Source organism: Anser anser (assembly GCF_964211835.1).
Source record: "Anser anser genome assembly, chromosome: 3".
Lineage (NCBI taxonomy): Eukaryota > Metazoa > Chordata > Aves > Anseriformes > Anatidae > Anser > Anser anser.
Genome location: NC_139722.1, coordinates 85,555,601 through 85,570,406, shown reverse-complemented (window position 1 = coordinate 85,570,406; position 14,806 = coordinate 85,555,601). Strand labels below are relative to the sequence as shown.

The 14,806-nt window shown below is 36.2% G+C and overlaps 1 protein-coding gene across 3 annotated transcripts in view; it reads right to left on the bottom strand.

Moving 5' to 3' along the window:
* CNST (consortin, connexin sorting protein) overlaps nucleotides 1-14,806 on the bottom strand; it is a 55,085-nt gene that overhangs the window by 21,872 nt on the left and 18,407 nt on the right. For all 3 annotated transcript variants that reach the window (XR_014582086.1, XM_083830357.1, XM_083830356.1), the window contains 6 exons: nucleotides 9,816-10,021; nucleotides 6,200-6,230; nucleotides 3,655-3,741; nucleotides 3,071-3,185; nucleotides 863-884; nucleotides 592-688 (listed from right to left, as the gene is read on the bottom strand). Coding sequence is in view for 2 of the 3 variants with exons in the window: in XM_083830357.1 (XP_083686483.1) it covers nucleotides 592-688; nucleotides 863-884; nucleotides 3,071-3,185; nucleotides 3,655-3,741; nucleotides 6,200-6,230; nucleotides 9,816-10,021 (558 nt within the window). In the remaining variant the exon portion in view is untranslated. The remainder of the gene's footprint in view (nucleotides 1-591; nucleotides 689-862; nucleotides 885-3,070; nucleotides 3,186-3,654; nucleotides 3,742-6,199; nucleotides 6,231-9,815; nucleotides 10,022-14,806) is intronic.

Sequence of the window (14,806 nt, the reverse complement as noted above, 5' to 3'; positions counted from 1 at the left end):
GATGCGGAGAATCCACACACCTAGAGAATTATCATTTTGCTATTCTGTATTTTCATTAACTCCAAGTTCTGAACATCCTGGCCAATATGCACTTGTTGGATAGCTTAGGTTGAAGGGGACCTCTAGAGGTCACCTATGCCAACCCTCATCTTGTGAGAAATTCTGGCTGTTTTTGAGGAAAGGTCCTGAAGTTCAGGCGATTTTTGGCAACCGGAGTGCAGCATAAAGAGAACATTTTTGCTGCAAAAGAGAAAGATAAAGCACGGCCTAGTGGCCTAATGATGCTGTTTCCCTCTCTGTCTCCATTTTAACAATTCATTAATTTGCAAATGTTTCATAAAAACCCAATGATTCTAACGTGTTTCTCAAATAAAGCAGCTGCTCCCCAAGGCAGAAGGATGAAAATGACCTAAAAGTGTGTACCAAAAAAAAATTAACAAAACTATAGTTTTCTCTTCAAGAAACCCAAAAAGCTCCTTAATTTTCTGTGCTGTTAAAGAAATATGTAGCCCCAATTCAGTGTAGCACATGTAATTAAAAGTTACTAATACAAACAAATGCATGTACACGTACATACATATACATACATACCTGATTTAAAAGCAGCAGCTTCTCTTTTCTTTGAATCCTCTGATCCCATTAACTGGAGCAAGCAACCGCTTTCCCATGTAATTTCTGCAGCTACTGGCTGTAAAATATGATAGCATTTCCTGTCATTTTTGCACTGGAATACTGTGACTTCTTGAGACATTCAAGCTTCAAATGGTTCTGCACTGAACTGGAAAAACCATGTCTAATAATATTAGTTGTAAATTTATTAGCAATCTTTGGCAAAGCAAAATTCACATAAATGGCTCCTTACCTTATTTTTGGGTGCCTGTGGCCTGCAGCAATGAAGAAAAAAAGAATAAATTAAACTACTCAGCAACAACATTCTTCATAAAAAATGGCACTGAAATCCTATTAGCCTTTTCTCTGCTCTAATATTAGCACAGAACTTTTCTAACATTGAAACGGCATCAGCATGTTAAGACAGTTTCAAACACAGATCTGTACCATATGTAAATATAATCAAAAGACCAATTAGCCCAAACATTGCCCCACCTATTTAAGAAAGCAGTTAAAAGTTACTGCAGCATATCAAGCGATCTAAATTCCTGTACAACTTTTTGCTAAAGGAGAACACTGCCAACTTTCAAAATCACGTAAGGACACAGGATCTACTAGTATTAAAAATACTGATTGCTATAACAGAGGTTGAGGAAGGGGAAAAAAAACCACCACCACCACCACCACCTTACTTGCCTCTCCTTAGACTGTTTACACTGGGACATATTTTCTGGCTACTGTAAGATAGAACAGCTTCCACTGACTCCACTGGGATTCGCAGGTGAGTCAGCATTGCTAATAGCGTGGACTTTGCAAGCTGTGTAAACATTCGTGCACAATGTGTACCTTGCTTTCAACTTAAAAAGCAAAATGCTCATATTTTCCAAGACCCTGTCTTAAAGTATTATTTTAATTGCAAAATAAATTGAGCATAAAGCTTAGAAAAAATATATTAAATAGACTTTTGCCTAGAGAGTTCTGGAAAAGTAATATTATATACAGAGAACTAATCATGGCAAATGAACAGAATCCTCATTTTTTATCAAGTTGCAGGGTTCTTCAGAACCAGGAATGATTTTACGTAATTGAATTTTTATATTTAAAAGTGAGGCTGCATGTAAGAATTAGAAGGAGAAAGCAAAATTATTCTCAACAAGGTGAGAATTCAGTGCCTAGGGAGGTGCTGCTAGTTGTGGCATATAAATTGTAATAGTCTTGAATCCTAATCTTCATGTGGGCTTGCAAGGTCACATATATAAAATGTAGCTTGAGGAACCCTGCAGGCGCACAGAGTGGAAGCTTGCAGCAGCAGCAGGCTCTGGGAGAAAACTTGCAGCTACGGTGCCAGAGCTGCCTCTACCTCCCATGGAAACGCAGGCCTACGCTTTCTGGGGATTCCCCCCGCCAAATGCATTCAGAGTACAACAAACAACCTCAGCCTGGGCTCTGATGGTCAGCCTGGGTGCTTTCTAACTTCTGTATTGTCACCCACAGAAAAAATGTGGAAGCTACATCACACTCTGTGAACAACAGGAATATTTTTGTTTTTGCTACATCCAACTGACTAAGCCAAAGCAGACGTATTTGAGAAAAATTCTCTCTCCCCATCTGATTGAGGGCATCTTTTGGCCGATCATTTTTCAGGGGTAGCTAGTATCCTTTTTTCACCAGTCCCTTAAAAGGCCTAGCGGGTAAGACATTCACCCATGAAATAACAGGTCTTTGCCTTCCTAATGGGTAAAATCCTTTATATGTTACTATCCAGAAGTGTACCCCAGGAACTGTTCAAAAGTTTGCTATATTGTGATAAAATGGTTTGTGAGGCTGCTGAACCAGGCAAAGCAGGTACAAACAAAGATTTCTTAACTTTTCCAAAGACTGTCACACTAGTCAAGTACAGAACTGCTGCTTCATAATGTTTAAGCAACCCATATGAAATCAACAGAAGGTAACAAGAATGACTCAAAGCATTAGTGATTGTCCTAAAATGTCAAAGATTTTCAAATGAAGTCCTATTGAGTAGTTGTGAGTACTCGAGTTTGAGGTGTTAGGCAACTGTATTTAAAAACAGTGATTAGAACACTAGGTATAGGCACAAGCACCATCATCAGATCTGCAGTCTGTCTCTTCCTAAATGAACATTTCCCAGTTTTTACTTTGGCTGAAAATACAAATTAACTCAACACTCCATTTTTGGCAGAGTAATGATTTGCTGAAAACAGTCCAGATCTAGTCCCTGTACATTCCTCAAATCATATGAGAACACTGTGAAAACTGATAGTAACTGAAACATGTCAATTGCATATCAGGAACAGCAACCACTTTATAAGCAAATTCACTGAAGTCAATGGGATACAGATTTTATTTTGGGATTGACTTTTTAAAAACACCCATAGTAGTAAGTAGACAACAGCTGCACTAGCATATTAGTACTGTAAAAGTAATATTTTCTTATACTTACTGTTGATGCGAAGAACAAACTTTAGTAAGCTTTTCCAGCTCTTCACTACTCAGTTCTTTAGCTGAATTCCTCAGCGTTCTAACTGGACTAGAAACTGCTGTTTTCCATTTTCTTTCTAAATTAAACCAAAATATTTTTATGCAAAGTATTATAGGAGTTATATTTGCTTAACACAAAACATGAATGCTAAATTAATTCATAGAGAAATATTAACAGCTCCTCTGCATACGCTCTACAATCTTGTTTCAGACTGTGTAAAAAGCATTGTATTTTGTCACAACGTGCTTTATTTTCGTAATATTATTTTAATCAACCTTAAAACAAAAATAACCCCCAAACAACTGTTGATCAAAATCTCAATTGACAGAATAAAGAATGATAAACTATTCATGCTTTCTTCATGATATATGCAAGAAGGAATCCAAAGAAGGATTACTTTTCTCATAACAAGTTAGAGAAATTCTGATATAAATGATACTTTTGCTGTTTAACATTTTTAAGCTGGCAAAACGCAAGCTCTATTAATTAGAAATATAAAACAAATGATCTCTTCCTTCTACTATAATAGTTTAGCCTACACTTACCCCACTGTTCCTGTATGGAAGAAAGATTAGCAAGTAGCTGCTCATGATACAATCGTTCAAGCTGAATGAACTTCATTGCCTTCTCATCTTAATGGAAGGTTAAAGAAGAAAGCACACATACACAAACATATTATGAATTATTTGTATTTGACACCGCATCTGAAAGGACAGTCATTATGTACCTGAAATTTGACATTACTGAATCAAAATGAATAATAGTTAGCATCTATATTTCTATGCAAGGATGAAAACAATAGCAGACATGAATACAGCAAATGAGAACCAAATAAGTTCCAAAAATGAAAACCCTATTCTCTTCAGCAGTTACCTATACCCATCTCTTGTGGCCAGCAAGTTTTTCTAGAAAAGAAATGAGCAAAAGGTTACTATGCTGACAACTGTTTTCAGAAAATAAAATCTGTGGTAAATGAAAAGCAAAACAATTACACAAATATGCCTCTCTCAAGATATACAATTATACGTCAATAAACATAACTAACTGAAAATACAACTCCTTCTTATTGACCAACTGGTGACAGTATTAAAAAAAACAAAACCAAAAACTTTCCCAACTCAGACTCTACAAAGATACCATCCCTCTTTCGAACAACTGCATTTAACACTGCTGGACAGCTGAGACACCTTTTTTCTTTTTTCTGAAGATTCTCTTTACTTTTCTTCTACATGAAGAACTCTTTCCCCTCCCCTCAACATTACCAATGTATTCAGAAAGGTATACTGATAGTTTTTTAAATTCGCAATAGTTTAGGACAATTTTAGTTCCATCAGTCCTCAGTTGTTAGTTTTGTTTAAAGCTATGTTTTGTCAGCTATTTCAAATTTAATTCTACAATAGGATACACAGAGTAGGATATACAGTAGGATATATAAAGGATAGTAGTAGTCTGAATGAGGTTCATAGTAATATAGAAAAAAATCCATTATTCATTCTAATTAAAACACTAAAGTAATTATTGTGAATACACCATCAGTACTTGGTTTTTTTTTAGCCTTATGCAACACGTATATATCATGGCTTATAAATAACAATATTAATGGAAGAAATATTCCCTGCCTTCAAGATATCTGTTATTAGAAACAGAATTACAGATCAGAGAGAGAGCCTTACAGATCACAGCAGAAAACCCTACATTATTGTTAAATATGCAGTTCTACACTGGATGAATTAAAATGCCCATCATGGATAATTAATACTATGCAACATGATAAAGTAAGTTCTTTATTAACCTCAGGAAACTGATGGCTGCAAGTACAGAAGGGATATCCTTCATAAATATGTATTATATTGTGGTGTTGAATTCCACACATCAGGTGTATACTGCATTTTAAATTTACTGTATTTTTCCATGGAGAGCCGTAATTTTTCTACAGAATTTTTCTATTTTTCTAAGTTGCATTATAAATATATATATATTTTTTTCTGATGGATGTTCTCTAAGATAGTGATGGATATTTTACATATTTCTTTTAAAATATTGTTACAGTAGTTTCTCTGGTTTTGTACTCCAGCCTAATATATTTCGGCTAAATTTCAAGAATACCTTTCCGAGCTTCTTTTGCTTTGTTATTTAATCATTATAATTGCCCAGTTGCTTTATTTTGTTTGTTTTTACAAAGGTAACAAATTACACAATAAAGAAATAATCTGTATGCACAGATTTTTTTGAATTTATGATGCACCTTAGTGAATCATATATACCTTAAGGGCTTACCACTTGCCTCTTCTTTTTATAATCTGAACATTTTCATTCAAAAGCAAACAAAAAACCCAGTACAGGTTTTCTAAAAATATCATTTCACTTTAAGGTTTAATATTATTACTCTCTCCCAGAATTACTGAAATATGTTGGAGTAATTATTAGCAGTTCAACTATTAGAACTTGCTGATCAAACTTGTTTGCATTATCTATGAAGAAATCAAAGTAAACTTAGCTGTTTCCAGAAGCAATTACCCACGGTTTCCTGTGACAAGGTTCTGAAACTACTTTGATACGACTTTGACTAAATAGCATTTGACAAAGAACATGCTGCTATTGTATGCAAGTTACTGATCTCCCTTAGCTCAGTGGTTGGTATTTTTATTCTAATCTAGACACTAATAGCACCTATTCTAATCAACTGTTGTAATAATTTTGTTCTTGCAACGCTAGTGCCCTACTTGATATAAGAGAATATAAATCCTATCTGGATTGGACATATTCCCAGTTACTAGTACTTAGAACAAAACTTATCCCATAAAACAGATGTCCTTTGAAAACATTTTCTTACTTCCTTGTTTGTGCACAACTGCTAATGATTCTATCAGCACAGGTTTTGAAAGTGGATTTATTACTTAACTCATATTCCAGATGTCTGATTAAGAAGGACTTGCTAACATATTGTATATTCACTCATAGGTAAATTAGGGCTCTTACTTCTTTCTACCCCTGACCCACAACCTGTGAGTCAATTGTAAAGTATGTCTTTTATGTTTTATCATGACAGATTATTTAAATACCACATAATTTTTTCAAGTAAAAGGATACATTCCTCCTCTTGAAAATAGGTCTCAGCTATCTGCAAAGGAAAAGGGCAGAAAAATTAGCATTCTCTATTTTTATGAGAGCGGTAAGGATATAGTAAGAACTTTTTATTATAGTTTTTAAACATCTGTTTTGTAGGTTTGTATTTAGTTTCAACAGAACATAAGTGTTCAGACTAAGTGCATGTATTCTTATTCTAGGAAAGATGTTTAAAAAGAGTATCAAACAACAAAGAAATTCTAAGTCTACTCACACAAATGAATTTTCCCAAATGTTAGTTGGGTTTTATCTTGTTACAACAAGCACTTATTTCAGCTTTTTTTTTTTTAACAATCATATTAGAAAGTTTTAAGATAACCCAGAAGAGCACTGTATTTACTGATATGAGATGGGTCAAAGAGTTTGAATTCTATTATTAACCATTGCTTCCTTACGTTTGACAGAAGTAATATTGTTGAGCTCTCCTGAGCATTACAGTGCCATGAAATAAAATAGAAAAGCATAGGCTTACTGACTGATGACAAAAGAACAATTTTTGGATCAAAGAAACTGAAAATATTACCTATTGCAAGATCAGAGACATACCAACAGGCTTCCTGTTTACAATATTTCAAATTTTAAGCATTGGAAATTCATGAGATAAACATAAAAGGACTGAATTTCTGTTTTTTTCTTCTTTTTCCCATGTTACTCCTATTCTGCCAGCAGAATCCAGACACCACCATTGCAGCAACCTTCTGCCACTTTCTTTCATGAAGCTTCTGTTCTGTGTTAAAAAGATCTAAGGACCTTCTGCTCCGTGTCAGTTCACTAAGCCTAGCACCTTGATATCTGAAGCTCTTCAACAACAGAGCAAGTCATGTAGTTAACCCAGATGGCAGCCGTTTGACATGCACTGTAGTTGTTATGACAGAACAAATCTGAGGCTTTTCCTCCTTAAATTGACATTTCTGTAATGGAACAATTAAAATTGGATTCATAACAAGACAGCTCTGCCAAAAAAAAGACCACTGGAAAGAAAAAAATAAAAAACAACAAAACCCTAAAAAAATCACAACAGTTCTTCAAGACTTGTTCACCTACGTGGACACTGAGTTAATACAGACATGTCAAAACAAAGAAATACCATGGAGCTGACACAAGAAAAAAGAAAGTGGTCCCTAATGCATTATTTAGACCTTAAAGTGCTAAGGGGGTTTATTATGAAAAAAAAAAATAATAAAAATCATTCCAAGGTAGCTACTGAGGTCCAAACATAAGAAAGACTACTTTGAAACAACATGTCACAGGAACATCCAAAATACTTAAAAATATAAGTCAGTCTCTAGCACTTGTAGCTTAAAAAAAATTGTAAACTGACATTAAATGTTGTAACAGCTATCATCTTAGCCAATGGCTAGGAATTGAAAAAAGAGATCTCTGTGGCTAAGCATTCAAAATCTCTGTCTGTGACATCTTAAAATAAGCTTTACCTTGGTTGCGTAATTTTGCAACTTTGATCTTTAATAGATCACTGCAAAAAGGAACAGTAAATATATGCTTACCAAGGCATTACTTATATTTACACTAAGGAGCTTTCCATACCAAGGACATGGGCATGCAAAGATTTGCTACAGCAAAGCTACGTATTAACTGCAGACTACTGAACTAGATTTACTAACCTCTTCCTAGCGATGCTTTTGCTTTCAGCCAGCTCAAATCCAAAACTACAAGCATGGAGGTGGCAAGAACTTCATGAAGAAAAGTCTAGTTCCCAGTTAGGAAACCATGTTTTCTGTTAATCAGGTAAAGGTATCTTTTGTTGTTGCCTTTTTTTTCCCCTCTCCTTTCTCAGAACTGATATAAAGGACAAGCTCTTGGACTAAAATGGCAAAGGCACCACTTCATTAGTCTAGGCAACCAGCTGAGAGAAGGCAGTATCCACAGACATTCGGAAAAATCAGAGTATTTTTAAGCAGAATCTAAATTTTCTTTGTCTCTGAGTTGTTGATGGGGAATACTACAGAAAAGATAGAGCTGATATTCTGGAAAGGAAAAGGTTTAAAGCTATATAGGGAAACTAAGCTGGTAACTGAAACATATTTCTTTCCATTCCTCTCTTGACAAGAGAGGAATCTTTTGAGATTTCGAACAGCAAAAACTTATTTGTGCTTGCCAGAAAACTGGGTAGACTTTCCAAGAAAGCTGATGAACACTGATGGATTTGCTTCTAAACAGAATAAAACAACAAAAAACCTCAGAAATAAAAACATGCCTTTCACACATTCCAATACAAAATGCTGAATATGTCTTAGGAAAAAAGAGAAGCTGTGTGGTTAACATGTTTGAGTCTAGAAACTCAGATTCTGTTTTCAGTTCTGTTGCAGTTCCTGTATGACTTTGAAAAGGTTGTTCCCTTTAGGGTTTGGCTTCCTCATCTACGAAGCTGTGAACAGATTTCATCTCCACTGTGGTCAGTGACACTCTTTAATGTTTGTGAAGTGTTTTGAAATTCTTGCCCTAACTGTATTGTTTTCCAAAGGAGACCTTTCTACTGACTCATGGACAAACACCAAATTAAACATGGCTACAAGTACAAATGGTTAACCCTAATGCTAAGTTTCAAGTAAGTTAAGGAACAACATAAAATAACTTCACTTGAACACAAGTATTTAAAAAACAAACAAACAAACAAAAAACCTATATCAAATGTGAAGTATCTAAAATTTGTGATATGAAAGAGAACACTCAAACCATCTCTTATCCACATCAAAGAGAACAAGGATGCAGGAGCGTCATCATAGGGAAGAAGCTTTAAATATTACAGTCACCCAAATTTCTGCAATAAGGATCATGTAACTAAGTCAAAACAGACACTGTCTCACGTCTCTCTCTAGCCCATGAGAGGCTGTAGCCAAAAATGTTGTCCAGTCCATTCTCAGTCTGACAGAATCAGAATCAAACTATGTATTAATAGCGAATCAAGTTCTAGACACATACTTATTTTGCACTATGATCTTCCAAAAGAAAAACATACTTTGCCAGTTATTAAAAAAAAAAAAAAAAAAAGAAAGATTGCTTTTCAAATCACACAGTATTTCTGTTGGTGTTGCACATGTGGTGACTGTGCTGTAGATACTCAGGAAGCATGAATCTCAGCATTCACGCATGAAGTTCATGCTAGAAAGAAGTCTGCAACAGTAAAAATAATTACAGATATAAAACATAATTTAAACATCACCAGTCTTCTATTTACACCAGTGTCCTACAAAACATATTTTAGGTATTTTGAAGAGTTATTTTCCTAAATCTTCCCAACCCGCTCTAGGACTTCATTGACTGGGGAAAAAATTAATATTGTCAAAAACTCTTCCACAGAAAAGCAAGTTTGATTTAAAGTGTGTAAGATATCAGAAAACTTACCCTTAAGTTTCAATTAACTGCAGAATATACTTTCAAGGTAACTTATCATTTAACATATATTAGAAGATATCTGCCGTGACCCTCTGTTATATATAGAAACTTCAAATTATTCTGTCCAGATATGAATATTGACATATGTTGAATTAACGAACCTTTTTACTAATGAGAAAAAGTCTCAAATCACAAAGCTGCGTGCAACAACCCAGAATGATAGTACCTGATGCAGACACAGGGGCAGTATCTTTGAATCCATCTGCTCAACCTCTTCACGGAGCAAAGAGAAAAGGGACTGCAACGTTTGGTTTTGTTCTTTTTGGTGAGAATTTTCATTTGCTTCAACAGCACCTTCAGCATGCACTGAATCTGTATGTGTAACAAGAGTATTTTCCTCCTTGATTGCTGTGGTTCCCATTGAAGGAACTCCTTTGAAAAGAACAAGTATTTAGGTTAGAATTCAAAATGTCAAGCCGCATTTTTAGGAAATTTCAATACAATAGCTGTGAATAAAAAGCTAGGATCTGAAATAACATTCCTGCAAGTAAATAAATTATCAGTCTTGTCAAAACTAGTTGCAATAGGTCTGTCTCAATGTCAGCTCACCTACCTGAAAAGACAGACACACAATAGCTATTTTTGTACGCTACTAACTGGGATCCAATTTTAATGTGGGATGAAAAAACACCTAGTCTAAACTGTTTGATTGAGCGATTAAAGGAGACCAGGATGACCTAAAAAACAGTGTTGTGACTGATGTTACAGTTTTTGCAACACAGTTTTGCTCAGAAGGGACAAAAGAAGAACAAATAAATAGCAGGCGGCAGATAGGCAGGGAGCAGTTTGTGTGATGAGCGGGGGTTCTGGTGGTGGGCACCTATGCCAGGAGAGCACCTGTGAGTTTGCTGGGACCAACTGAGGACGCACGGAGTGGCTGTCTTGGGTAGGCCAGGAGAATGTGAAATGAGGTTCTTGGTCTGTCTCTTCATGCCTGCTAAGGAACTTGTAGAGGGAAAAGCCCCAAAGAAGGAAAGGTTCCTGCTGAGAAAGTGAATTTAACCTTCTTCAGAGGATAACACAGCATCTCCTCATGGTGATGACAGGATCTTAAAGGACAGAAAGAAGTAGATGATGACAGTGGGAATTCTACTGTGGAAGACAGACAGGCAGGAGGATCGTACTGCTGGGTGGAAAGGAAAAAGCCCCTAAGTAGCCAGACTACTTATTTGGGAGTCCAGGAGACGAGCCATTAGCCGTGATCCCTGTTGGTACCAACGACACAAGGAAGCGTGAACTGAATTGAACCACCAGAACTTCATGCTAGGCAGAAAACCAGCACCTCCATGGTATACTCCCTCCCACTTCACTGTTGCCTGCCTACTATTTTTAGAGAAGTAAAAAGGGTGGGCACGCCCGTGAAGGACTGGCATGGTGGAAGACCATGTAAAGTGTAACAGTGTAAAAATACTACAGGAAAAAAATTTCTGGGTGCAAATCCCTGTTTTCTTCTAAAAATGAAAAGTTGCCAGCACATCGGAGGAGAGGTTCTTAAAGGACTGGAAGCAAAGGCAGGGCTTGATGGTTCCTTTTGAAAATGGAAAAAAGTCAGTGGTGGGATACTCCAGGGTGACAGGGACTATCATGGACCGTTTTTACTCAGTATCTTTACTTCCTTCTGCAAGTCAAAGATGGTCGATGAAATCTCAAACTGTGCAAATGATACTAACATCTTTGGAGCCAAGGTGATGAAGTTCAGAAGGACCTCAAAAACTTGAGCAGGCAAAAAGGTGGCAGATGAGATGCAGTGTAGGTAAAAGTAATAAATCTATGAAAATTATCTAAACTGTTGCCTGTAAAATTCCAGTTTCATAACCAGATGAAAAAAAGTCAGGAAAGACCTTGGAGTCATTGTTGGCAGCTCTGTGGAATCATCAGCCTATGTGCAGCATGTGCCAAAATAAAAACCAACAAAACATTGGACACGACCAGAAAGGCTGCTGAGAACAAAACAGAAGATACAATTTTGCTGACTTGCACTGCCAGCATTTTGGCAGCACAGTTCCCATCTCTTATCTCAAGACTGGTATACAGGATTAACAGCAAGTACAGAGAACAACTGAAAGGATCAAAAATCTCAGAGTAAATTAGGAGTTAGGGTGCATCAGGAAAAACTATTACATCTGGACTCTTCACCTAGGAGAAAAGAAAGACAAGTGGGGACAGGGTAGAGACTTGTGAGGTAGAGAAGGTGGGACAAGCTGAATGGACTATACACCAATCTTGTGTTGATTAAACCAGCACAAGAGAGTAGGTGCTTAGCCAAAATCAACTATAGTTGATTCCTCCAATTCATGAACAATTTCTTTTCATAAAAATGCACTGAATTTCATACATTTATAGGACAGATTTTTTTTTAATAAAAAAGTATAACAAATATAACAAATAAGTAAATAAAAAGGAAAAAGAATCCACTCACAGCTCCATAGCTATTTTTAGTCACCAAATGTGTTTGTGAAATTAAAAATTTACTGAAGTTATCTTCACGATTAATTAGACAACATATAAAAAGCAACTTGTATAGATGATACATACACCAAGACGCTGAGAAGTGCAGAATAAACTTTTATAAACTCAAGTTATGGTGAGTATGTTATTCCCGAACTACACCCATTTTCTGGAAATCATGTTATCAGTTAAAAGCAGGATACATGGGGACACTGTGTCAAGCTAACCTATTCCCAACAATAAGCATCTCTTTTTGTAACCATCGCTCTTGTGCTGCTTCGGCAGCTCAAGCACTCAGCTGTTTCAGACTGCCTTGTGTTCACTGACACCCTACAGTGATGATTCAGGTTCGAGATTTAGGGCTTAAGAAAGGCATTGACTTGTCTGCTGAAGGCTCTACCGTTCTATTTTTGGTTATTTACAAACTCTCTGTTGTAAACTATCCAGGTCAGGAGCACTAATAATCTCTGTGGGTGGCTGTTTCTGCAGGGCTTATTGCCAGACAAAATATGGGTGTAATTTAATATTGCTTTTTCAATATTAATGTACATCTCTGCTTTTCCAGTATTTATTTGCACGTACTGTGTGCCAAAAGCAACAGGAGACATAAATGCATGCAAGATGCAAACAAGAAGGTGTTTTTAGAGATAGACTGAAGGCTGTATTTAAAGAGACAAGTTTCTGTTCAGCACACGGTCATGAAATAAGAAAAGAGGGTCCACCTCTCTCTGGAAAAAAAAAAGCCACTTCAAACTGCACTTGATTAAGGAGTTAATAAACACCCGTCACATCAAAACACGGAACATGCACAATAGCAACTATGACAAAAAAAAAAAACAACTTCAGTTTAATGTTATTTTGGTACCGCTGCTCTAATACATAGTTTATACACTGCATATTGTTCCTATATATAGTTGAGCTGTCACCCACTGGGAATCCAATTCTGCCCTCAGCTTACTACACTGAAGTTGAAGCAACACATCAGAGCCATTCAGGATAATTCTAAACCCAGGACAGCATTTGTGCCTTAGTAACAACAAAACCAAGAACGTTTCTCGTGGCAGTAACGCTTAGGAATATAATTTTATCATAAAAGTTTTATGGGGCAAGATCCCACTTCCTCTATTTATTCTCCATATTCTTAAAAAGGACACACACCACCACTTTTTCATGGAACTCAATCTTACTGTCTAAAGCAGATTTGAAAAAAAAATATGACAAAAGACAGTTATGTATATGTCTGATATTTAAAGAAACAAAGATGCTTTTTTTTTTTTTCACTTTGCAAAACATAAATACTGAAAAGCACACTTTGTTCCATACCAGAGTGCAACTAAAATCCTTTATGAAAAGGAATGTGGAGAAAAACAAACCAACCAAAAAAACACAATGAAACAGAAAATATCACCTCTTCAATGGCGAGAGCACTCATTTGGAATATGGCAAATACCTAAGTTCAAGTCCCTGACCTGCCAGACTCACAAAGTTTTTAACTGACATCTTCTGTGCCCAACTGGGAGTGCCAACAACTCCTAAGACAAGGGGTGATGCAAACTTTCTCGTAAGTTTTCTAAAAGTTCACCGAAGCAGCCCCATGTCTGAACAAAATTCCAACTTTGACAGACCTTCTGAATGGAAGCAACAAACGCATTTTTCCACGTCTCACTCCTGCTTTTGTCAGTACTTCCAGTACATGAAATTAAGCTGCTCTTGCCACCTGCTTGAAAATGTCAGATGTGCAAGTATGTAGCATTTGCTACCAATTAAAGCTATCAAAATAAACTTACAGATACTGTCCTCTGTTTTTCAATTCAATTTTAATTTTTCTATTTGGTAACATTAGTTTTGTCTCTCATCAGTAACAGAAGTTTCTGGTACAGAACATTTCTAATTTTTTTTTTTTAAAACATTTTTGGTACTCAGTACCAGGAAGCTGGTTCAGACTGAGTCATTCAAGAACCATAACCCCTCCCCCCCCCGAAGTATTTAAGTATTTTGAAAATACCTCATTTTTAAGAGTTTTTTTTTTTTTTTAAACAGACAGGAGTATTGGGGGGAACATCGTTAAAGATCAAACTATAGCTGAGCAAGCTCAAAATCTTGTTTAGCACAGCAAACAAGTAAAATGACTCTGCTTGGCTCTCCATAAAATGTGACCAGTTTATAGTCATGTATTTAATTTGCTGCAACACCAAATCCATCCCAACCGCTTCACTTTCTCTCCCATCTTTACGCTACTTCATGAAATAAGTTGAATAATTACAGGAAAAGTGTGCGTTGCAGAATTTAACACCAGGAAAAGCAATCAAGTGCAAGACACCATGCTACACTATGTTCATGAATTACACAGTGTGATTTTACAATATGAAGTTACCAATTATGCCAGGGATGACCTTTCAGAAAAAGACAAAATTATTTTCAGGGAACGGGGATAATTTGAGATCCACATTTATAAAAATACACTGAAGCAGGTGACGCTCCATGAATCACTATCTCTATCTCACTACAGCAAGTACGATTCACTACAAGGAATCCAAGGATGAATAATCACTAAAGTTTAAATTTGTCCGTTTATAGTTACATCACATCTTTGATCACCAGTGGCCTCCTTACCGGATATATTTATTCGAAACTATTAGCGTACAAAAAGAATGGGAGAAACAACTAAAGTCGGGCGGCAAATTCACTGGAAGCCACTGGATTCTGTCT